The 25,152-nt window shown below is 39.8% G+C and overlaps 3 protein-coding genes across 4 annotated transcripts in view; 1 reads left to right on the plus strand and 2 right to left on the minus strand.

Annotated features, from left to right (window-relative positions):
* Positions 1-202: 202 nt before the first annotated feature.
* On the minus strand, positions 203-6,730 carry LOC110053608 (uncharacterized). Its single transcript, XM_020759860.2, has 6 exons — positions 6,378-6,730; positions 5,932-6,076; positions 3,346-5,298; positions 2,323-2,535; positions 1,393-1,869; positions 203-887 (listed from the first exon to the last, which is right to left on the minus strand). Exons 1-6 carry the CDS (start codon positions 6,656-6,658, stop codon positions 690-692), a joined length of 3,267 nt encoding a protein of 1,088 aa, XP_020615519.2. The 5' UTR covers positions 6,659-6,730; the 3' UTR covers positions 203-689.
* Positions 6,731-6,787: 57 nt separating this feature from the next.
* On the plus strand, positions 6,788-12,077 carry LOC110053609 (centrin-3-like). The gene is made up of 4 exons (XM_020759861.2): positions 6,788-7,079; positions 8,994-9,108; positions 10,162-10,353; positions 11,488-12,077. Exons 1-4 carry the CDS (start codon positions 6,924-6,926, stop codon positions 11,529-11,531), a joined length of 507 nt encoding a protein of 168 aa, XP_020615520.1. The 5' UTR covers positions 6,788-6,923; the 3' UTR covers positions 11,532-12,077.
* Positions 12,078-13,157: 1,080 nt separating this feature from the next.
* The window catches only part of LOC110053595 (talin-like), a 41,774-nt gene continuing 29,779 nt past the window's right edge, over positions 13,158-25,152 (minus strand). For both annotated transcript variants that reach the window (XM_089272158.1, XM_089272163.1), the window contains 18 exons: positions 24,721-24,822; positions 24,037-24,207; positions 22,801-22,947; positions 22,133-22,252; positions 21,585-21,704; positions 21,142-21,288; positions 20,774-20,943; positions 20,235-20,418; positions 19,322-19,447; positions 18,778-18,894; positions 18,255-18,440; positions 17,697-17,801; positions 17,001-17,106; positions 16,260-16,384; positions 15,575-15,700; positions 15,223-15,285; positions 14,796-14,978; positions 13,158-14,628 (listed from right to left, as the gene is read on the minus strand). In XM_089272158.1, the coding sequence (XP_089128284.1) occupies positions 14,392-14,628; positions 14,796-14,978; positions 15,223-15,285; positions 15,575-15,700; positions 16,260-16,384; positions 17,001-17,106; positions 17,697-17,801; positions 18,255-18,440; positions 18,778-18,894; positions 19,322-19,447; positions 20,235-20,418; positions 20,774-20,943; positions 21,142-21,288; positions 21,585-21,704; positions 22,133-22,252; positions 22,801-22,947; positions 24,037-24,207; positions 24,721-24,822 (2,535 nt within the window). In that variant the 3' untranslated portion in view covers positions 13,158-14,391. The remainder of the gene's footprint in view (positions 14,629-14,795; positions 14,979-15,222; positions 15,286-15,574; positions 15,701-16,259; positions 16,385-17,000; positions 17,107-17,696; positions 17,802-18,254; positions 18,441-18,777; positions 18,895-19,321; positions 19,448-20,234; positions 20,419-20,773; positions 20,944-21,141; positions 21,289-21,584; positions 21,705-22,132; positions 22,253-22,800; positions 22,948-24,036; positions 24,208-24,720; positions 24,823-25,152) is intronic.

A 25,152-nucleotide genomic window follows, 5' to 3' on the forward strand; every position in this document is an offset into this window, starting at 1 on the left:
TCAGGAGGAGCGCAACCAAGAGAAGCGCAGTCAAGACGAGCGCAATCCAGAGGAGCGCAATCCAGAGGAGCGGCGCAATCCAGAAAAGCGTAATCCGGAGGAGCACAATCAAGAGGAGCACATTCAAGATGAACACAATCCAGGGGAGCACAATCCAAAGGAGCGCAGTCAAAAAGAGCGCAATCAAGGGAAGCGCTAGCTCGTCCTTTGTGCCGGTACTACTGGCAGTCGAGAAAGTATTCTTTTAATGAAGGGTCTTTTACAGGAGTTCTAGTTCTTCGTCGTTCTCAGAGGTATTTTTCTAGCTCCCATACAGTTACTCGGTCTCCTCTACTCTAAATGTCATTCCAGTTGCAGGTTATCGTTTTCTGTGTCAGTGGTTGTCCATCGCATTAATTACCTTTATTAAGGCCATTAAGTGAGATTTTGCTTCCACTGTACATGGTCAGGTGTTGAAATATTTGGTTCGAGTGTGAACAAAGACAACTGAACAAGGACAACATTTCTATATTTGGACTGAAAAAGCTTGATCAAAATGATTGCTATTATTATCTAACGATGGGAAGGCATCTTAAATCAACTGACTTGCACAAGCGATATGGATGAAAAGGGAACGGGCAAAGGGAAGTGTTTGTCCTAATGAATGAAAACCTAGGTCCAATTGTTACTACATATTATTAGTTGCTAATTTATCGAAATATCCATTTGGGTTCAATTTGCTGTCCATAATAATCTTTCACATACAAAGTTCCCCTACAGACTGCTACAATTGCTGCCAAGTGGTCATCGTTCACTTTGTCGCTGTACTCAAGTACCATATGACGTAACGATGGCGCGTAAGACATGGAGCGAGATGGGATCTCATCTCCCAGTGATTTGGCTGTTTCCTGCAACGAAAGGGATAGCATAAGTTTTTGTTTATATAAAGCACGAATAAGCAGCTTTTGTTTTCCTGAGTTGTGCCTGGCAAGAAAAGGCGCCAAAAGAGAGTGTGAGCCAAAACACTTTGTCCACTTACAAATACGGGATAAAAACGAAATAAGGCATGTTCGTGTGCAACTGCAAATCAACGAACCTAATTGTTTCTATTACGGTTTACTATTTAAACAACACACAACGTATTTCTATGATTTCTATGATGATGATTCCATGTTCATTTGTTGTTTACCATTAAAAATTTAATAGTCAGTAGCTATCAACCAATCAGAATGCACTTATAATCCATTGCTAATACATACATGCATTGCTGCCAAATTTTCGTAGCAGTATACATATAAATACATAGTTGTAGGAATTACTCCAGGAGAACCATAGTTTCATAGCGCCAGGTTGACTATAATTGTCATGTCCAGCAACATTAAGAAACTGTCACTTCTATAATTCAGAACTCACCAAGTCACAGGTCTTCAAAGCAACTTTCCCTTGAGAGGAACTAGTCTGGGGTCTCCTGCTGCACCGCCATAACTCTTCCAACAACTGCCAGCGTTTCAAATCTCCAATAATCCCCAGGAAGGGCTGAGAAGTGATGAGTTTTAATCCACATAAAACCACCTTTTTGAGCTTGTTGCAGCATCTTAACAGGGCGCTGATCCCCGTGTCACACAAACTCGAATTCCAGCTCGCATCTATTTCTATAAGCAGCGGCATGTTTTCCGCCAAGCTGCCGAGTGCTGCGTCTGTTAAGTTGTCAATTCCAGCAATGTTTAGCGATGAAACAAGATGGCAATTATTCGCAAGTGTGTTAAGAGTGAGCTTAGAGGCAGCACATTGGCGCAGGCCGAGGTGTTGAAGGGAACAACTGCTTTTTGCGATGATTGACATTCCCTGATCTGTGACGTCTTCACACCAAGAAATATCCAAGACTTTTAACTAATAAAAGCGAAAAAAAATTATATGTACATTATTGCAAAAATAGATATAGCTATAAAATTACTGTGATAACTGTTAGGGAGTTGCACTTGGCCACTGTCAAATAAGCTTAAAATAATACCCTAATTGTATTGTCGCCGTCCAGATTTCACACTACCCCCACCCCTCCCTCCACCTACAATGTATGTAATCCTCTAATCCAGACTCCAGCACAATCACTATTAGGCCACTGTACCTCTGATCCTCCTGGTAGACTACTGTAATCGGCTCTAATTCAGCTCTACAGCCTGTGAGCAAGTTCTCTTACGATACAGACAACTTGCTCACAGGCTACTATGCGTACAGTTTCCTCTGTACATGATGCCAGTAATACCTGCTGTGTACCTACAGTATAGTTCTCTTGGGCAATCTATTCATCACAGACTACCCCACTAACATTTTCTGGCACCTTACCTTTGCTCCACATCCCTTTGCTATGGTGTCAAGTGTACAATCAGTGATGGGAGCTTCAGCCAGAGACAATGATTGAAGATGATTGCTCCTTGTCAGGGGCATGAGACCATGATCAGTAACATAACACATACCCTTGAGGTCAAAACTGCTCAGCTTGGGGCAGTGTATAGGAATGGAGCTCAGAGAAATATTGCTAAGCTTTTCACAGTCAACCTAATAAAACAAAACAAGTCAATAACAATATTATTGTAAATAGAGTGTCCCATATCTCAAAAGTATTGGATAACCCAGATCATAAAGTTGACACAGTACACAAAGAAGTGTTAAGTGCAGCAACAAAATTCACACTATGTTTGTAACTCCCTGAAGAAAAGAAAAGTCTTTGGGTGTTCACAGCCTGAATACAAGTAGCAAATACTGCAGTGATATTGGTTACTAAGATGAAGGACAATGGAGAAAGAGATAATATTGATTGCTTTGCTATGAACGATCCTTCTACTGTATGTGTTGTGCTGAAATCAACAGAGAGTCACATCTAATCATGGAGATGACTTCTTGAAATATTTGACAGCAAAATCTGGAGAGAGTACAAAACTACTCTAGTTGCAATTTACTTGCAAAGTCATTCAAGAGCACAATATGACAGCCCAGTGACTTTAGGGTGCCCATATTTTTACAGGTTATGTCAAAAATATTCTTTAGCAGTTCCTTCACAGGCTATATTTTAATGGTGAAAGAACTACCCGAGTGTGTGATTCAGAATAGCCTCTTATCAAGACTTACCAACATATGCACAGTGTATAATCAGATGATTTACCATATTATAAGAAATCAGAATCAATTTGTCTGGATACATTGTTCCAGCACACTCCAGATCTTCAAATACCCCATTGCTTTCATCTCAAACTTATATGTATACATGTATATTAGTTGTCTTAGAATTGGCAATGAAAAGATCTTGTGACAAGATCTACAAAGGGTCAATAAGTAAAGAAATGGAATCATTTAATATGTCCAACATACCAGAGACAAACACTCCAGCTCAGGTTCATTTTTGAGGAGATATGTCAACATTCTGTCATCCAATTCAGACCATGAAACTGCAAAATTCTTCAAACATTTGTTGGCATCTGAAAATATCTTCAAGCATGCTTGACCTAAAGGCTTGCTCTGATACCACATGTTAGTGATGTCCAAACTTGTAATTTGTGGCTGAAACAACTGTGCTTGAAGCAAATCAGTAACTTGAATGACTTTGCTGTGTGACAATGTACAGTCTTGCAAACTTTTCTCTGCAGTGGCTCCTATATCAGGAACTATTACAGAGTAACTTGATTGTTCATCCTGTTCTGTCTCACAATCAAGTAACACAGCTTCATCTTCCCAAAAAGTTGTAATAGAGTGGTCAAATTCCCTTCCCTTTTCATCTTTGCGAGCAGTGATAGATGAAGTGGACGATTCAGCAGTTTCAGACATTATGCATGGAATGGTGGAAAGGCTGTCATTATTGTAGTCTGTCTCTTTCATACAAGGTACCATGGGCAAAACAGATTTCTCCACTCCTTCCACCTTACAATGTATTCTGGGTTCCTCACATTCTGCTTCTTCATCCATTTTGTGTAATTCCACTGAAGGTATGATTGGACAAACAGAGTTCTCATGTTTCACTCCTGCTGGTGTCACAATTGGATGGCCAGATTCTTCACTTATAACAACTGACTCCTTCACCTTGACTTTCTCACAAGGTATTGTAGGAGTTTCAGGCTCCATTCCATTGACCAATGGAATGCTTGGAAGTGTCAACACTACTGTTGGCATGCTAGGAATGTCACACTCCATTCTCAAACTGCTCATTCCAACTGCATAACCATGGTTAAACTGATCTTCCACAGGATGACTCTCGATATCAAACCCATCTTCAGGAATGTCCTCTGTTTCAAGTTCTCCAATAGATTTCTTAGTAGTAGTCAATGTTGTGGGATTTCTTTCGATACTGTGCTCTCTTTTCATGAGCACAGTCTTCAATCCATTTAAGAGACTCTGTTCTTGAACAGAAGGTAATAACACATTGTTGAAAGATTCATCTTTCATTTTTGAGTCCTTCAAAGGTTCAACTTCAGAAGGAACATCCCAGCATTGAAATGTTCTTTCCATATCAGCAGCTTTCTTCACGATGTCTTCATCACTATGCACACATGTTTCTTTATCTTCTGTTTCTCGTAACTGTTCATCACTTGATGTGCTCTCCTTTTCATGCACTGTGCTGCTTGTTACCTTTTCTGGTAGGAAACTACTACATGTACGTATTAAATCAACATCAGTGGTCAACTCTTCATGGCAAGGCACCTCAGAAGGTTCATTTGATTCTTGTAGATGTAGGATGCCCTCTGTTGTTTGCAACAATGAAGGTTCACATGTGATGGGTAGGACATTCTTGAGTGTTGACACTTCCATCTCATTCAGTTGACTATCACTGAAGCCATAAGTATCTTCTGCAGACTTTTCTACTGGATTAGAACCTAAAAAGCCTTGTGTTGAGAAGTCTTGACTGCCATACAATGCCTTGCATGACTCATCAAGATTAGCACATGCAAGTTTCTGTTTTGCCTCACTTGATGATGGAACAGAATCAGTTTGTACAAGATCGGCACAGCACATCATCTTTGCCACTTTTTCCATGTTCAGTCCTGCCAGATACAGCAGTGCTGTGCAATTGATTCCTGTCCAAGCAAGACTGATGCTGGTTAGATTAGCCCCACATAAACCCACAAGATATTTTACTGCAACAGCTGACAGTGACTGACAACCTGATATATCAATGCTGGTGAGACTACGTCCAGGTTGAGGTGAGTTATTAGAAGAAGCTGTACTTGATGTGTTGTTCTTGGTATTAGAGAGTGCAAAAGCAGCGTCAGTTATGCTTTTACAGCTGGAAAGGTTGAGATGTTTCAAGAAAGGACAGCACATCAAGGCCACCTAAACAGGAAACATAACTTCAGAACAATTCTGAAACGGCAATTGAAAACATTGAATTACATGATTATTGTATTGATTGTATATTATAAAATATCTGATCACATATTTAACTTAGCAATTATAACACTGAGCCTCTTGACTGTTATATAGAAGGTCATTGATAGAGTGTCACAGATTCCACTCCGGTTGGAAGAACTACATGTATGTGTAGAACATCTTCAAAAATGTCACCCAACAGGAAAATGTCTTTCTGAGAGGTCTTCTGAATGGAGCAGGATAACTTGTGCCGAAAACCTACACAAACATGTAGCTGCAAAAAAGGTCAACAACCTTTTACCTGGCTCCACAGTTTCTTGGAAAAGAAATTACATGCTTTACATTTGTTACACTTTACACTGTATACTTGTTTAAGGCCTGAAATTTTTGAAATAAATGTAGTTTGTAGCTTACTTTTTGTTAGATTATAATAAATAGTGAATAATATGAATGAATAGTGAATAATAAAAAAAGGAAAATAGAAAATTCCCAACCAAATCAAAATTAATCCACAACACATTCATTTCCACAGGCATTCATGACATGCTTAATGCTCAATTTTTAAAGAAAAAAAAACCCTGCAATTTTGCAACAAACCTGAACTATGTCATCAGAGACAACTTCTGAATTTTCTAAGGACAGAGACACTAGGTTTGTAGCTTTTTCTCTGATACAGCAAAATACAGTTGGATGAAGAAGATGAACACATTCACTGAAGTCAAGTGCCTGGAGCTGTTGACACCTACAATAAAAATTTATACATAATCTTCACCAAATTATGTATTCTTTTTTCAAATAAATATAGAAAATGTGGGGCTAGGGGCACTTCAACACTTTGCATACGTACATGCACATGCAGGAAATTAAAAGTCATGACCTTAAGCATCAACTGGCATTGAAAAATTACATGTTAAATGTGCATGGGTGGATTTTAACCCAGGTTGACTAGGTCATGATCGAATCTCGAGAACACTTCATCACTGTCAAACTCATATACAACAGCTGATACGAGAACAGCGTAACAGCATTCAAAACACACATACTTCGCGACTGTCTTTTGAAGTCCATTGCACGACAGACGGGTGCAGTTGGTGAGTTTTAGATGTCTTAGATGAGGAGGTGTCAGAATAACTAGCAGTTCATCAGTAAGTTGACTGGGAAAGTCTTCAATGATCTGTGTAAGAATGTCGTCGTCGAAAACACCTTGACCCCAACCTCGAAAATACTCCAGCATCACCAAATGATCTCGTGAGATGTCACTGCTACAAACTAAATACTTTAGAATGGTTGTTTTGACGATGTAGCGTAAATCAGGCGGGTTCATGGTGAAAAATCAGCAAAGAAACTTGACCAAACTTTTGGAATGAAAAACTCACTCTTCGTCCGCCATTTTGATTACCTGTCCCACAAAACATTGGGAGCTCATGATGTTGACATACGCATGCGTTCCAAGGGTCTAACCGCCAATCGCATTTTGCGCGTCATTTTCCAAAGCAACAGGCGCGTGAACGATCACAGCGTCAACAACAGCTTCGAAAACCGCCGTAACTTTTTCAAACTTTGAATCGGAGCCATCATAGCTAGCAGAGATGAGTCTTTCGCTAAAGACGCCTGATTTCAGCAAAGGAAGAGGCTCAAAAGGCAAACGGCGCGAGCTGGGCGAGGAGCAAAAACAAGAAATCAAAGAGGCTTTTGACTTGTTCGATACAGACAAGGATCGGGCGATAGACTACCATGAACTCAAGGTAACGCATACCTTAAACGATCAACTTTAAAGGATTTTTCACTGATCTTGATGACTTAAAATGGTTTAATTTGTAGAACGTAATAGTACTGGGGAGGGATTTTTGAAATTGCTTTCTCTTTTGTTTCGCTAATGATTGTGTGACCTCCTTTTTGAGCAGGACTTTTCTACTAATTGACCTTTATACTTAAGAAATTATTCTTTCGGCATTGTCAGGAAACAAAACCGGTGAATTGAAACCATTCATAAAGATCACAATGGCTGCAGTTCGGTGGAATTAAAATCGACGTCTGGGGCCGTTTTATAGCCTTTTCTGGCCCGCCAGAAAATAGCGAGGTGATGACCAGCGAAGGCCTGCTCCGAAGGTCAATTACGTTTTCTGCTGACAAAAACGTAAGCCTACATGTATCGCTTATACTGGAAAGAAGTACTTCACATGGATACAAATAGGTGACGTGTTTCTGTTCATTTACATCTCAAATTTGAACGCAATCTGTCGGTGTTCAATTTCCTGTTCTTTATTTATTCAAACAGCATACGAAATTTTCTGCAGTTTAATAACAATAACAAAATGTTCATCCAGTTTCGAGAAGTTTTGTGACTCGATTGGAAGGTTTCAAAAGACTGCGTTTGGTTTGATCTGCATCAACATGCACATTGTTCTTCTCAGATTTATACACATATCTCATGCCGAAATATCCAGTGAAAGAGTATTGTTTTGGAGGGCATTTGATTTGAAAACTCACTGTCTGCAGCTATGTGTTGATCAAGCATAATTTGGGATTGGGTGGGAATGACTGTTCAACAGAGTCCTGTTCAGCTTTCAATTGCTGAGCATTGTAAGAAGAGTGCAATTTTCTTCAGATGATAACAACCAATTTTTAATTTTATTCTGCTTGTCAGAAAATTCAATTAATGGTTTTGACAAGTTAAGTGCCATGTCATTTAAATGTCAGTCCCATTTGTGCCTTTGAGAGCATGAAAGAAGAGATTATTAAAACATCCTTGATATAGTTGTATGAGGTACAAAAGCACTTTGAGCTTGTGCTTTGAGAATGCCTTTGGCATTTTTTAGTGTGTACTTCTTCCTTTTTTCAAATTACATTCATGTAAGATGACCAATTGTTGATAATTTACAAATCTAGGAAGGTAAACAATTGATCATGAACATTCGAGTTGTCTCATGTCGTGGTTCATGTCATGGTTCAATGTTTCTTTGCTTTTATCCCTTGACATTTAGGAACTGGTCCATATTAATTGATTTATCGAGAAAGTAGAACTACTTGTACATGTACATGTAGCCTGCAGGAATGATAAAAATCTCAGGAAGTGTATGTTCTCATAAGTGACAGGCTAGGGTAGCATCAGAAAAAGGCTGTTTGCTAAACTCTGGAAAAAAAAAAAGCCCTATTCTACAAGCACTTTCTTGCCTGTAAAAATATCGCATGGTACATGTACATGATGTCCATGCACATGCTGGGTCTTGTAGCACAGTCATCAATTTATTTTAAAGGAAATCAAGAGTGTTTTCTTGTGCATATCACAATATATGAAACACAGAAGAGGCTTTTCAGTCACAATAAATATACAGTTAAAAATGTCTTTTACAGTGTTATGTACATTTTATGTAACAATATAAAATACAAAAAAACAAAACAAAAACAATATAAAGTACAGAATTACTGTACAATGTGTAAGGGACTTACACCAGTACATGTACATGTATATCAAGTCTTGATTAGCAGCCTGTTAGCTCATTTTTGCTTATGGGAAGACCTAATTTGTAAAAATACATTTTGCGCCAATGATTTGGGAGGGAGGCTTGTTTTTGAAAAGATAGCAGTCTGGATCATCTAGTGCATGGAAAAGAGAACATTTTTAAACTAATGTGCTAATTACTTTCGTTATTTCACAGGTTGCAATGAGAGCTCTTGGATTTGATGTGAAGAAGGCTGATGTTCTAAAAATCATGAAGGATTATGACAGAGAAGCTTCAGGCAAAATTACATTTGATGACTTCAATGAAGTCAGTAAGTACAAGCATATAAATGTACCACAAGTGAAAGGCTACAAATCAGTAATGCTTTTACAACTGTACAAATGCATGTATGCATAAAGGAAATTTTTTTTATGAAGGGATCTGCAGTGAATAATCCTGTACACTGTACAGTTATTTTTTTCATATGATATTACATGTACATGTATTTATCCACTGGTATACAAGTGAAGTTATTATTAAGTAGGAGATTAGTCAATGGCTAGGAGCACCAGATGGGAAAAGTTTGGCTGTTATACTGCAGATGGCTTATTAAATTAATTGTACCTGGTGAACTGATTGTATCTGGTGAAGTTATATGTACATGTAGACACTGTTGAATTTTGAATGGGTGTTTGCTGGGCCCGATGACTCATTCCAGTCGGGCTCATGTCAACCTCTCTGGGCCTGGGTTATACACAAGAGCTTGCAGTGTTGCTTTGTATAGGATTGCTTTATTCTGTATGGTTGTACTGTGTGGTGGTTGATGATGATATACTTTGTGAAGACATGATTGATCATCGCAGTTGTATACACAACTTCAGCAGTTACAAAATTAAAGCTGAAAAAAATTCAGGCTCAGAGGGGATTCGAACTCAGGACCTATGCGATACTGAAGCAGTGTTCTACCAACTGAGCTATTAAGACAACTGGGGGCTTGTCATATTGTGAGTTTGTAATATACCCGTAGATGGTGAAGGTAAAAGGTAAAATATCAATAATCTGCTGAGAAAGGTATGAAAGCATGATTGATCATCGCAGTTATATAGCCAAAAAAAATTAGGCTTGAACAGGATTCAAATTCATGACCTCTACGATTCCAGTGCAGTACTCTACCAACTGGTTATATTATGAACTTACAATGTGCCCAGCTCCCAGTTGGTAAACCTAATTGTATGTAAGGAAAAATTGTATTATTTATAGTCTTAACCCACCTTAATGAAAGAAAAAAATAATTTAAAACAGACAACATTTTATCGTACAATTTACAAACTAATGGTTGCAACAATTGCATCCGTTTTCAAGGCTTTGTTTCTGATTTGTTTAGTGACAGACTGGATGCTGGACAGAGATCCCCAGGAAGAAGTGTTCAAAGCATTTAGGTTATTTGATGATGATGACAGTGGCAAGATCAGCCTGAGGAATCTCAGACGAGTAGCTAGAGAACTGGGTGAGAACATGACAGACGAGGAGCTTCGTGCCATGATTGATGAGTTTGATAAAGATGGTGACGGAGAAAGTGAGTTCCTTTCTAATTTACTTGCAGCCTGTTTCAGTGTGGCATGTAGAGCTGTTTTGTTTTGCTTTAATTTCTAGTTTTGATACATTGTAGTGTGTACATGATTAACTGAAAAACAAAGTTAGTCTGGCTAATTGTAGTACCTACAAATGAATTTCTAATTGGCAGCCATTAATGAGAAGGGTCACTCTATAAAGAGTACAGTGGCCTCTAACAAGATCACTTTTGTGTACTAGAAATTCACCACAATGCGCTTCATCGCACACAGATTTTCAAACATTTCCAGGTCTGGCACCCTGTCTCCCTGATGCAGGAGTGGTTAACCTACTTCAGGACTTATCCCCACAGGGCCATCTTTATGGCAAGCCAGTTGTGCTCCGCCTACTTTACAATTTCCTCCAGCTACTTTATTTCATATAGAAAACCCTCCCCCTTTCTAACAAGCACTAATCTCTTTGTGAGTGTTTCTGTTGTTAATAAGCTTCCCTGTTCTGATAAGTGCCCCAAACATTAAGTCAAAGTTTATGAAGTAATATATCAAACATGAGAGACAAGTATTTCATTGAGATATCCAAACACCAAGAAAGAGAGTTGAAAATATGACGCACAGCGGAGTATTTTTGACAAAATTTCAGGTGTTAGGATAGCCGATGAAACACTGTCTTTAGTGTTTGATATATCTTCTCAATTGAAACAAAAACTAAAGAGTAAACGGTAATTATCAAACTCTATACTCATTAAGACGGGTATCCAAACCTCCTACAATGGTTGCAATTTTCTTTGTTTTAACTTGATGAATTATTAACAAGTTGGAGAAGTCTTCTCTCTCTTCTCAATTGTATAATATTGAACAATATGGATATAAAAGCCAGGCTTGAGATGAAGTGTCTGTTATTTTTCATTAAGTATTGTTACATATTGGCTGTCAGGGGGCACTTTTTGGAAGGAAGATACTACATTGAATCATTATGGTACATGTATGTATGCTGATTTGGAAGTGGCTCTGTATCAGGGTTGTAATGTCCAAGATGATTACATTTGTTCTGTAGGAAGGTGATCATGAATGGCCTTGTGTCAGTGTTTTTGATGATTTTCAATTTGACTGAAGCTATCGTATTGTTTATTTTGCTGCAGTAAATGAAGAGGAATTTCTGGCCATTATGACAGGGGATACATGAATACAAGGGACCCAGGAAAGAAGAAACTACATTGTATATTTTGTTGCAAAATCTTTGGACATAGTCGTCAACAATTACATATTTTTGTAAAGGAAATAACCAAACAAGGATGTAAATGGGACTTACTGTTGTAGTATATATATGCAAGGAAGTTATTTGTAATATGACAGCAAATCACTAATGATCAAGGAAAAATCAATCAGAAGTTCAAGTTTATTACAGTGTGGATTCAATCCAGGAACACTTGACATTCTTGGGGGAAAGCTCAGAATGAGGGCTCTTTTATCAACAAAAGTATTTACATTCTTTAAAGAGTCCTTATTTTACAGGCACCCCCCAAAGATGTACTGAAAATGTCAAATGGTCTTAATTTGAGTGTCCACATTGTAATGTAGGCAAAACCTGCTGGTGTTATTGAATTAAATTATTTGATTTCAGCTGATTAGGAAGTATGGCTTTTATTTTGTTACTGTATTATGTATTTATTATAAGGAACAGCAGGGTAGAGATTTTACTACTTTTGAATAAAGAAATGTTGAAGCTGTATAGAGTGTGTTCATTGTCACGCAATTAAAATTAAAATCAAAAACCATTCCGTGGATATAGTCAAGAAATTGCAATGTTATAGACGATAAATAAAGAAGACAGTTCTCCAAGTTTAAGATGTGTGCTTCGTCCCAAAGTTGAGATATTCGTCGAAATGTTCCGCGCAAAATTACAGAGCCTTGCATGGGGCCGCCATGTTGGTGGACCTCCATAGTCCTCCAATATGGCGGCCGGAAAATTGTGTAAACATCTGGAACTTACTTTGGCTATAGAGTCGACTGATTATCTGAACCGAACCAAAAAGCATTTACACAAGCACTTTTCCTAATACTTTACCTCCTGAAATGGCTAAAACTCACGAGATAATTGTATATTTTTCGACAAACGCAATATTAGCTTCATGTCACACACCGCCACAACTCAGAAATTCAAAATGCGCTGGTTTCCAAACGAAGGACGCTACTGAGCTAGAAAGTTGTAAACAGTTATGAATTTAGTACCTCTTATGCCGGATGAGAATAAAACCTTTAGTGGCTCTTTGGTTTTGGATTTGACAATTTGATGACGTCACGTGAACACACTATGCAGATCTGTCATTTGTAGCCATGGTACTTTGCCAAGCCCAAATAAAAGGGGTGCAGTGGAGTCCCTTTTTAACCAACTCCTGTAGAACTGGTCATGCACCCCCTCTGGATGACGATCCCAAAGCACGTGTCTGTCAAGTAACAGTCTCCTCGATCTTATGCCTGGTATGGGGTGGGTGGGTGGGAGTTGTCACTTTTCCCTTGTCGATCTCAACGTTTATTTTACAGAGTATTAAAAACGAGTCCTGGCATGGTGAGAAGTAAATGATAGTGTAAGAGGATAGAGTGAGTCGTAAAACCAACACCAAACCAATTACTTACCAATTAGACTACTCAGCCAAACTCAAACCGTAATCAAACCAAAGTAATAGTCTGATTACTTTCGACACTCAATTGAAAACCACTCTAGTATTACTTAATTCATGTTATAATTCTATTGGGGGCTAAAGAGGGAGCTGTATAGGAACTTTTCTAAATAAAAACAAGGGACACAATATTTTATTAAGCAAAATAATTATTTAATTTTCCTTTGTAGCTTTCCACGTTATCTCAAGAAGATTATTTCCAAACTGATAAATGTGTATATATTCGCTAGTCAATTATTTAATTTGATTAATACATGGAGAGACAACAACACGACATTCTTACTCATAACTTGGCTCCTACAATACTCAACCGGGCAATAATTCCAAGTGTTAACTTTTTACCGTTTGTTAGTTTGTACATCGCAAAACAAAATGACTTCATAAAGCTAGTTCAATATAATATCTTCACACAAAACCAGTTTTTGTCTAGTAACTTTAAATCACAGAACACTGAATGACTGATCTTAGAAGTAGCTAGAAGTCCTAGAATACAAAGCTCCTGATTGAAATCTATAAATTTCAAACCACAGAAAATGTAATAGTTTACAATGAATTTGTTGCTTACCGGTAATAAGTAAAAAACCGAAAAACGTGGTCATCGTCAGCTTAGGTCTACAAAAAGCAATACTACCAGTAGAACTCCTTATCTAGTATATATATATGTCTAGTATGCGGTACCTTGTCTTGGATATACTTAAGTAATGTAATCTGATTATTTTAATAGCAAAATATTACAAAACGAAAAAAGTTATTTTCACAAAATCTAGAGGCAATACAAGGAACCAAATGAGAACAAAAACTTCTGTATTACAGAAAAATATAATAATATCAACGAAAAATAGATTTCTGCAAAAATGTTGACTTACGCACCTTAAACACGTATAAGTTCTTTGTTAGATATGCATTTGCCGTCACCGTTATCCTAATGACACATTTTGTGACAAGCCGTTGCATTATGCTTGTCACGCGACGGCCGTTCTCGAGTTTGCGCAAGTCACGCAGTTCTTTATCAGCGAGGCTTTACCAATCGGTTCTTAACGAGAGCCACGAGGCAAACAACCACTCTGCCTCTTTGAGAAGATCTTTAAAATAATGTAACCGATTCTCTTCCAGAGTCCAAACTAAACTTGATTTACTACTGTTTTTCTCTGTCATTTCTAATGCAGTTTAAGATTAACCTAAGAAACTAATCAAAGACCAACATTATTTCGCACTAATACTATCTAAAATTACCAGAAGACATGTAAGCTATACTGAAAACATTTGGAGCAATTTCTATCGTGGTAATTGTCGGTCACACTCACTAGCAGCCTAGGTTTATTTTTACAAATATTAAATTATTCCATAGATTCATTTTTCTTGAGTTTAGTCGTCGTCTTCTGGTCTGTATTTCGCCTGTCTTATTTGACTCAATTTACTTCTTGCTGCAGCTAGTTCTTTCTCGATACGAAGAATCTTCTCTTGAGCCTCAAGTTCTTGCGCAATTCCACCAACGAAACGCTGGTTGATAACGACCGTGGTTTCTTGTTCTTCAAAGATGGCTGCACTCTTGGCCGCGGTTACCAAGTTGTCCGCAGCTCTTTTGACGGCATTGCCAGCAGTCTGGGAAGAAGAAGAATACATTATAGCACAGCAAATCACACTACAATGTAAAATAATTTCAAACAAGATGAGAAGTATGGAAACAAAAGGAAGAGGAGAAAAACATGAACAAACGCTCGACGTTAGCATAGGTAGGGTTCATGTCATCAATAGCTTAAAACACGTACCTGCAGTCTCCTTTGCGTCTCACTGTTAGAATCAGCTTTCACTCTACAAGCTAGCAACAGTTGGGCGGTGGAATTTGACACTTGTTTAGCGCCTGCGACCAACCTCTCCTCACTTGCGTTACCCTGGACAGCAGCGTTAGCAGCGTCACACAATGTCGTCGTGGCCGCTGCAACCATGCGCGCCTGAAATTAAATTCACGTGATCAGTATTTTAGTCGTCACGCAATACTTCTCAAGAACAGCACTTATTTGAGCCATCACGCCACGCTCCTCCCAGGCTCCCAATGAAGTCCCAAACAACATTTCTCGCCGTGAGGAGCTGCGTGACAACCAGATAACCGTTGTGACAATAAGCAATGGGTGATGATCCAAATAAGCAATAAAAAGGAGATCTTACAATTGTACAAACATTGACAGCATCACTTACCGCAGACACAAGCCCTTGAGACCACTGGCCATCCTCACTGGGATCAGTGGATGCCGAACACACCTGGAAGACCGGTCCGTGGGTTAGAAGTAAACTGATATCTTTAAGTCGTTTTAGTACCGTATTGTTAGTAGTATAAGTACTACTTTGTAAGTAGTGTATTTTAAGTAGTGTGTTCTAACTTGCTGTGGATTATAAAAGAGGTAAACTAATATCAACAAAACATACGTGAAACGCCGCCTTGAATTGCCCAGTATGCATTCGCAGTCGAACTAACAGACACTACAGCCTCTTATCTAGCATAGCTAGTCTCCCTTATAACAACCGCAAGCTTCAAACAACAGCGGCTTACCCTGCCACTCGCTACCAGTTCTCTTTGCGCGGCTGATGCAGATTTCACCAGTGCTACAGTTGCAGCTGTGATGGCTTTAGCAGCTTCCAAGATTTGTTCTTCAAAGTTCAGTGACTCGTCTGCTTCCTAAAAAAACAAAGACAATCCAACAGCATGAAGCGTAAAAATCTCAACACACATATTCTCCTTAATCGTCGCCACACGTATCTTATAATGTCACTTAGGAGAATCTCATTTGACATCAAGAGAGATATCCTCTGGAAAACACCAGTGGAATTTGGAAAGTACCAGTTTCGACATTTTTCAAGAGTTCTCAAGCGATCAGGATTTTCGGTATGTTAAAACAAGCTTTAGCTTCCTGAAGATGATATTTATAAACAAGGAAGCGTGAAGCAGACTGACGTACTTCCTGGGATTAAATAGGTATGCAATTGTTCCACCCACATGTCACTAGAATGTTTCCTGTCTGGCTATAGAACAGATTTTTACGCTGATGGAACGGTTTTTAAACTGAAGGCTATACATTTTCTCGCGTCGACTGACTTTTTCACGTTGGCTTAGAACGACATTTACGATCGTCAGTAGAGTATGATGAAATCCTACAAATATGTTTAGCTCAGAAGCAATCACTCAAACCCTGCTCCAACATTTAGCACGTCCATTCCACACGGGCAAGCGGTTTTACCTTAGGTCTTGGCTTGGGCTTAAGCTCGGCCAGTTTTCTCGCAGCCGCTTCAATCGCAGCAGCAGCGCCAAGGAGTTCGTTTTCAGCAATGACATTGGGGTCTTCAGGATTGACCCAGTTAGAACCTGAAATAACCACAACAATTAGTGCGTGGGGTGTGTTTGTGGTGTTAGTCAAAAATGCAATGTACATAACAGGCTTGCTAGATATCAGTACTAAAAGAAATTTGGTAGAGATGTCTTGAGAAAGAACATACAGCCTACATGTTGACACTGTCGTTTTTCATTATTATTTTTCTTTTCATTATTTTCTGTGTAGTAACCGATTTCGGAAGCACAGTCGAATCGAGTCAAACCTATAATAAGCAGACACTCTTTGGTGAGCGGAAAGTACCCAAGATCCTTTTAGTGGTTTGTAGGTATTTCTTAAAATGTCTAAAACGGTCATGGCTACTGTAGGAAGCTACGACTTCCACCGCTAAAAAGCGCTTTGTTCTGCATCTTCCACTTTTCGAATCCATGTTCAAAAAATCTGCTCCCTTCGTGGAACTTGTTTTTCTTATTAATCAATCGCCATTTGCCGCTTTTAATGACAAAAAGAAACAAAAACACATCTCTCGGCATGTATCCCACGAGTATGCAACTTTCGTTAGAGTGGTATTTCATATCTATAGGAAACTGTTTTAAACGAACACTACAGCATTCCTCGATGGTGGCCGCTGTGAATACCGACGTTTTTTACCTTTAAGCGCCTCAGCGGAGTGGACAAGTTTAGCTACTTTGTCCGCCACAACCTTCGACTGTGGTGTTAACATCTGTTTCTTTTCGTGAGATGGTTTCTGTACAATCTGTTAGTGTAGAAATGTCGTGATGTTAAACATTACAAAAGAATGCGAATAGTCTCTCTTAAGATCATCACACAATACAAGAAAGACACAGAAAGCGTGACTTGCGCGTGACCTACTCATCACGCTTGCCAAAAAAGAAACTTCGCTAACATTAGGTATGTTCCCTATTGAACCATTTCTCGGCGAATTTCAAACATGACGAGTCAGAAACGTCTGTCTATATTTATGTTCTCTAAAAGAAACAATTTCGTTACAAAGAATAAAACAGAGTGACCCCAAAATTTTAGATTCCCTGAACCGATAAACCATATTCGTATTCACGGTATAGGAATGGAGCTAGCTTGAATTTGAGGCAAATGCAGGGAATCTTGTCAAATGCAAATGACACAAATCTCTTTATAATGATTTTCCCCCGCATGAGCCTCTATTACAAGCTAGTTCCAGTCCAGTACCGAGAATACGAATATGGTCTATTGTCAATAGGATTGACCAGAAATCGGTATTTAAAAGTGAAGTTTTGTGATTGTAACCAACAAAATCACTTTTGAAGAACACAAGAGCTTGTAAATAACTATTATGACTATCCTTACGTCGTGTACAAGATCAAGCAGTTCTCCAAATGACGCGCCACATTCCATTCCACTCCTAAGGGCCAGCGTCCTGGCTTCATCACTGTCGGCTTTGTGAGCAGCCCCCTAATGAAAAAATATCAGTAAACCAATGCTCTACATGTATGTTTCATTATACCGGGTTAAAAACGTGACTTACCGGGAAAGAACTGGACGTGCTTTTAGATTACCGATGAACTCACCAACTGTTGTAGCAAAGCTTTGTTCTTTCTTCCTCTGAACACATAAACTGAAGCAAGAATTCTGGTGGTTTGTGCAAATATTTGTAAAATCTATTATACTGCGTACGGTAGTGCTGACCAGATGCTGTGCAAGGCATTTAACAACCTTTTTCTGGTCCTTGCACCGTGATTAAGGCCTGCCAAGCCCAAACTGTTTCCAAATAATGTTTTGTATATGAGTGCTAAAAACGCAAAGATATTGGAATCTGATTCTTTACCGAGTTTGGCGAACATATTAAAGAGAAGGTGCCTAGCAGTTTAAGCTGTTATAAAACAAAATAAAACTCAGTTGAAGTACCTTGCAAATAGTTAACATCTCCGTTACTGCTTTGCGGCCCATATTAGCAGCTGTGATGATGTCATCTTGCTGACAAGAATTCCCAGCAGCCACAGCTTTCGCCGTTGCCAAGGTGACATTTTTGGTGCTCCTGATGAGGTCTTCAGGCGTGGCGTCCCGGACGGGCAAAGAAGGATTTTGTATCACCTGAACAAATATGATAGAAAATTAAAGGTTTCAATAAAAACCCCACGCAACATAGAGCTAAAATAAAACTACATAGAACTGTTAGCAAAAACACGCCAGCAATCGGGAAACTGCAGACAGTTATTGTAGTTTTACACGACTGAAAGGCTCTTAATTAAAGGACTCAATAAATATTAGAAGCTGTCTCGCATTAACCTTGACCTTGTGTTAACCTGTGCAACGTTATTTCCCCTATATAGATAACAACGTGTCACCGAGTTACATACACTGTCGCTGAAAACTGAGGGAGACAGCGTACACTGTAATGGTATGGAATGGCGGAACAAAACACACTTACTAGTACAGCCTGTTTAACAGCATCTGTTGTAGACTCCAAGGCTCTTGTACCTCTAAGACTTTTATCTTCCACACTCTTAACAGTCTTCAGCAACGAAGACACGTTGGTTACCATCGCCTGAAAAAAAATCCAACTACAGTCACTACACAAGCACGCAACTAAACTCTTGTTGAAAAGATATCTTACATGTATCGAATTTGATTCTTCAGCCACCACACTCACACAGAGACAGCAAATTCACTGTCTTTAGCTTTGTTAGAGTACTCATGTGCAGAACGCTTAAGCCACATATCCAACTGAGGCGACAAAACTAGTTCATGGTATTTACAACTGATATTAACTACGAATTCATGTGTCGGGGAGTAAAAAGCTTAACGATTCAGTGTATGCCTCATTCTCGGCTTGGAAGTGAAGGACCATTAATACGCAATGGTCAGTGACAATTGCGATGTACACGCGAAACGATTGACCGCTATGAATGCCACTAAAGACTCGGAGCTGATACACAAGGTAGGGTGGATGGGTTTTGATACCAATACAGTACCTTTCCAGTTGTCTTGAGCACCTCAGTGGAGGGGTCGTTGTTGGGTTTTCCGGATGCATTCTTGGTCGCGTTGATCAGCGCTCCTAGGGCGGACGCCACGTCTTTAGCTGCGTTCAGTAACATTTGCTGCAAAAAACACAACGATGGAAAAGAAAAAAAAAAAAGCTGAAGAAAATGTAACTTTCCAATGCAAAGCAATAGCAATGAAACACACACACAAAAACTCTCTGAGGTTTTAGTACACGGGATTCCAATGCCGGTGAAACCTACTACCTACAATCGTGGACAAAAGTCCTTGGGACACTTCTGTAATGTAACGAATTATCTGTGTTTTACAACTGAAGTTTGAAAAAAAAATCTGCAATCCTTTTAAAAATGCGTTACTGTTCCCCTTCCCACCCAATACAATGTTGAAAATAAGGAGAAATTGCCGGTACTACATAGTTTTAAACGTTGTATCTGGGGTGGGGGGAGAGGTTAGGCAAGTAAAGTTGTATTCGTGTCTGGCGTGTGTGCAAAAGCGCCAAAAGTACAAATTTGTCCCAAGACTTTTGTCCATGATTGTAGTTAATTGATAACGCCTTCAGGAGCAGATCAATAGCCAGTTTCTAATTATATGTATAGTTTAAAGTATTCTGTTTATACATGTTCATTTTGCCCACATTTTTAATTGAGTCAGTGAGGGAGGATCTCCATCAAGGATTACGAAGGAGTCCAAACGTGTCTCACAGGATTCCTTTTCAACATGAATGTGTTTATAGAAGACAATGGCTGGGATTTAATGAAGCACACCAATGGTAAGTTTGCTTTCAGTAGTGGACCAAAACCCTTCTAAAGAGATAGCAGACAAATCTATTGCTAAAGAGTAGAGAGAACGCGGAGATCTCCAAATTTTAACTGAGAAGATTTTTACCTGTGCGTCACTGTCATCTGGTCCAAGAGCAAGAGCTCCAAGCTTGACATTATCAGCTAACTTAGATACAGAGCCAACCGCAGACTGGGCAGCCGTGGCCAGCACATCTTGGGATGCCTGTGCCGAGGAGACTAGATTCTTGGTGTCTTCTACAAGAGTCTTGGCCGTACGAAGGATAGCCTCTCTAGAGAAGACAACCATTAAACGAAAGGTCATGAAACTTTCAAACAACGATAGATCAAAATGCAAGAACTATGAGAGACGAAGTTGTCAGGTGAGTTCTACATTCGCGATGTTGGGATCTATCTTACAAATGACATTTCTTCCTTCCACAGTTCTTGATTTCTTCGAAGGAATCCACTAGCAAGCAGGTGCGTCGATTTTAACTGAACCTTAATTACGCCACGCACATCTAATTTCAAAATTCTTAAACGTAATAATGACATAAAATGTTCGTGATCTTAAGGAAATCGTGAAAAGCACGAAAATGTGACGAGGTATAATGCGCCAGAAGTTGCTTGTTCGCGTGTTACACCAACCTGTGATCCCCAAATGTGTCGCCCTCGGTCTCTGGGTGCAGCGTTCCAGTCGCAGCGAACATCACGGTGGTGTCAAGGTCACCCACAATTCCTTGCACCGCACTGGCCGCGTTGATGCAGGCCTGAGTACCACGGGAACCTTGTTGGAGGGCTGCTAAGAGATGAGACACCTAAAAAGAAGTAAAGAGTTTGGAACTTACATACGAATAAGGTTTTAATGTTTTAATAACCATGATAGCGCGGGTGAAACTGAGTACTGCCTCAGATTTTTTTATGTCTGATTTTGTTCCTGATCCAGTAGAACCAAGCGGAAATAGTACCAAGTAAAACAAAGGATAGGCGCTGTAACAAATGTTATAAAAAGTCACCTTTTCAGCCACATGTCTGCAATTTTCCGCTAGTTCTCTCTTAGAGAAAGGATCTTTGGGGCTGCTCTGTACTGCTCCACCACTCTGAATCAAGCTAATACACGCCTCTCCCAGCCCTTGGACACCAGTGCGAATACGGTGCGCAATCTAGAAAAACAAAAACCAAAGAGAAATTATATAAAACTGTTGTACAGATCATAGATCTGATAGAGTGAGTGAGTCATATTTTTCGTAGCCTGCGTGGCAAGCGTTCACATACGAAGAGCTTTTTTCCATATGTTAGCCGCGCCTAAATTGGAGCGGCCCCGACTTGTCGATCTTTTGCTGTCGCCCATTTTTCGCGCGACCAGACTCCTCTCCTCCGGAACGCTGGCTACACAGGCTATAGTTTTCGCTTTTTTAACGTGAAAATTATTGCACAAATGCCACTATTCATGTCGTACCTCTGGGTTACCAACAGTTTTGACTGCTCCTCTGGTGTCTTTAGCAATGTCATTGTAAATTTTGCTGATGTCCTTACCCAGAGGACCAAGCTTGGTGGGATCTCTTGTCGATTTACCAACCTGAAACAAAGTAAATTTATGGCATGAATATTCCAGTTACAGACGCCAGCTGGACAACTGCTTTCCAAAGGGTTCATTACAAAAGCAGAGATTCGTCGATAAATTTTACAATGCACAAGAAACAGACGCTTCTTTCAAAAAGTCATTAATGCCAACACACGTTTGTTTCATATCAACCTAACTATTTAGAATCTCTCCACAACCAGGCAAATTTACAGATCAGCAACCTCGTGTACACTGTACCTACCTTGCTTATTAACGTTTCCTCAATAATGAACCGTTTCAAAAAATACAAAGAGAAATTTCTTTGCGTGGGTCTCTTAAGTAACACTATGTGGACTGTTAATGCGGAGGAGAGTAGAGGAGCCTCACGGCAAGAGAGACGTTGGACATAAACTGACAAACTCCATGTGTTCCGTTTTACTCACCATGTCATGACCTTTCTTGGTCAGTTCTTTCATGGCACGTGTCATTCTCTCTTGATAATTCACAAACGGTTCATCGATCACATCAGCACTATCTCCTCGATCATTCTGGGGCTGGTCAATCTAACAACCAAAAGTCGCAAAATAGTGACACCGAAAGTATGTATCCTTTCAAAGTTATGGAGGCGCGTTGGCCTCATGGTTAGTGTACTCGCTTCCGGAGCGAGCGGTCTGAGTTCGAGCCCTGGCCGGGGACACTGGGTTGTGTTCTTAAACAAGACACTTTACTCTCACGGGGCCTTTCTCCAACAGGGTGTACAAATGGGTACCGGCGAAGTTAACACTAGGGGATAGCGCTGTGGTGGACTAGCATGCCATCCAGGGGAAAAAGAAATACCTCTAGTCGTTTCATGATACCCTGACAGGAATAACCACCAACATGATGGGCCACTCGGCTCGTATACTGATTTAACACTTTACATTACTTTTCAAATTCGATAAGAGAGATGATTGATTTTTGGACTAACGGTCATATTCAAATCCAAAATGTTCAAACTTCTGCAAGTCATCTTTTCTTCATTCGATATGTCACTGGTTCAGTTTGCCACCCAAAAACAGCTCTCAGTCATTGTTGGACTCGTTGGTGCATGTCAGATAAAATGAGATCTCACCTCGGCAAGTGCTTTCCCTATGCTGTCAATCAAGCCAGACACCACACCAGTCTCACTAGCGGCCTCTTCAAGTGTCTGTCCAAGATCCCGGACAGCCTCCTTCATTCCTTGAGCGGCTTCATTGATGTCTGGATGGATGTCGACAGCCTGAAACATGCATCATATTTAAGCACATTAAGCAACCTCAGCTCTAACAGGGAATTATACCAACATAGGTGACACTTAGCACCACTGTTTTCAGAGGATACCACAAACGGCAAACGGCGTTGAAAACCCGCGTTGAGTACTACCGTACGCAACGCGGGTTTTCAACGCCGAGAAGTAGGTTTTCACCTAAGTGATTTACCTGAACGTTTTTTATCCTGAATTTGTTTATGCCACGTGCTCAGTGTGAAAATCAGTACACCAGTGTTTTTAGTACAGGTTTAGATTAAATGTTTAGCCAAAAAGTTAGAATATATCTTTTTGTTGCCATTTGGAAATCAAACACTGCTGTTGTCTGGAAATTTAATATGGCGGTTTCTTTAAGTGAAATAACTCTCCCACGTCTTCGTAGCTAAAGCGATAGAGGTCGCAATGCAAACATCTAACGGCAAACGCCTAACCTAAAACTGCCGTTTGCTGTTTACGGTTAACGTGAAAACACTGGTGCTAAATGTCTCGAGAAAATCACATCGAGATTGAGAAATAATAAACATTTTTTTTGTTCCAGTCTCCTAAGCCTTGGTGCTATTTCAATCTAACAAAATTGGCTTATTTCAAACAAAAACATTCTGTTCCGTTCTAACGGTTTCCTTGAGGGCAACTAGACTTCGCTGCAAAACGTTTGGACGCCTCGACTGTAGAACTCCAGGAGTGACTTAAGACATTCTCCCGTGCTCTTGCACGACTTTATTTCTTAGGCTGGCGGGTTCTACCTATACTTAATAAAGGCATTTAAACTTGACACTGAAAACACATTTCAATCGGAAGATTGATAAATGGTTCACTTTCAATCCAGGGGAGTAGTGTGAAAAGATATTTGAACAAGAATTGACCTACAGCAGTAACAGCCATATCGCAAAATTAATGCTATCTGGGTCGTCACGTAACGTCTCTCTAGGAAGTAGTGTTCAACGAACCAAATGACCATAACTGCTGTCAACATTGCGCAAGAGTACCGATAGTACGTAGTAAGAGGTTATCGACTCTCGTACTATGCACTTAAGGGTTTCGGAAAAGTAAATATCTTATCACCTGTGGATTTCCTCCGCCTTCTTTAGTAGCATACATAAGTTGTGCTGCTGATTCAGCCACAGTCTTGGCCTGATCTAACAAGTCCACCTTGCGCTGTACATCAGCCGTGCGTGACGCTGCGCCCACAGCCAGGTCGGCCAGCGGAGCAATGAAACTCGACACCTGGGCTACCTAAGATTGACAGTAATTACACATATCAATAAGCTGAATAACTTGACGGATTAACTATCATTTACGGCAATCCTCACTGGTGTATACATTACTGCGGTATGATATAATACCGAGTGTCTCTTCTAATCTCCACGCGACTGACCCTCTCCACACTACGCCAGAGGAATTTGAAAACGCAGCTTTATTTCTAAGGTTAGGCCTACCGTCCACACTAATCCCCCAAGCTTCTCGAAAATGCTCTTCAAACCGGAGGTATTTAAAAACGCCAGCTTTTCGCTTTCATGTGGACGGAAAACATTTCGAAAATGATGGCGTTACGATAATCATGTGATTTTCCTAATCGAGTTTTCCTCAAACAAATCCAAAAATGACCGGTGACTGTTGCGTTTTTGAAATCCTCCGGGTAAGTGTGGACGGAAAATATTTGATGCATTTTCAGAGTGAAAACTCCGTTTTCAAATTCCTCCAGCGTTGTGTGGACGAGACCTAAGGGACAACACCGTTGACACGTACCCTATGGCCAATGTTTTCAGGTTCAGACTTGGCTGCTGTTGCTAATGGATCAATAACGTCTGACAGTTGACTAAGGTTCTGCATCATTTGCTCCTGGAAACCCTAACGACAAAAAAATACTGTTTAAATTACCGTTCCAGACCAACGGAAAGTCTCAGAGCCTACATAATTATGAACATGCAAAATGTAAGGGAAAACGAGAAGAGATACAACGAAAAAATCTCGTCATGCCACTAGTAAAGTTAAAAGGGCTGTGCTCTGCCGTGTTCTTAAGGAATTTACAGTCGCATTATTTTACAACATTTGAAGACAAACACCAAACGTAATTAATCAATGGAATGCTAGCATTCTGCTTTGACATCTCGGGATCACTTTCCTGGGTCAGATAAGTGGCAAAGGATGATAAAGGGAAACAGGATACGTCTGCGCAAA

Source organism: Orbicella faveolata, unplaced genomic scaffold, assembly GCF_042242905.1.
Source record: "Orbicella faveolata isolate gen_17 unplaced genomic scaffold, um_ofav_v1 contig_1, whole genome shotgun sequence".
Lineage (NCBI taxonomy): Eukaryota > Metazoa > Cnidaria > Anthozoa > Scleractinia > Merulinidae > Orbicella > Orbicella faveolata.

Coding starts and splice junctions, on each gene's coding strand:
- LOC110053608 (XM_020759860.2), bottom strand. CDS start 6,658: ATGAACCCGCCTGATTTACGCTACATCGTCAAAACAACCATTCTAAAG. Junction 6,077..6,377: donor CTTCAAAAGACAGTCGCGAA/GTATGTGTGTTT, acceptor TTTTTATTGTAG/GTGTCAACAGCTCCAGGCAC. Junction 888..1,392: donor CTTTGAAGACCTGTGACTTG/GTGAGTTCTGAA, acceptor CTTTCGTTGCAG/GAAACAGCCAAATCACTGGG.
- LOC110053609 (XM_020759861.2), top strand. CDS start 6,924: ATGAGTCTTTCGCTAAAGACGCCTGATTTCAGCAAAGGAAGAGGCTCA. Junction 7,080..8,993: donor TAGACTACCATGAACTCAAG/GTAACGCATACC, acceptor GTTATTTCACAG/GTTGCAATGAGAGCTCTTGG. Junction 9,109..10,161: donor TGATGACTTCAATGAAGTCA/GTAAGTACAAGC, acceptor TGATTTGTTTAG/TGACAGACTGGATGCTGGAC.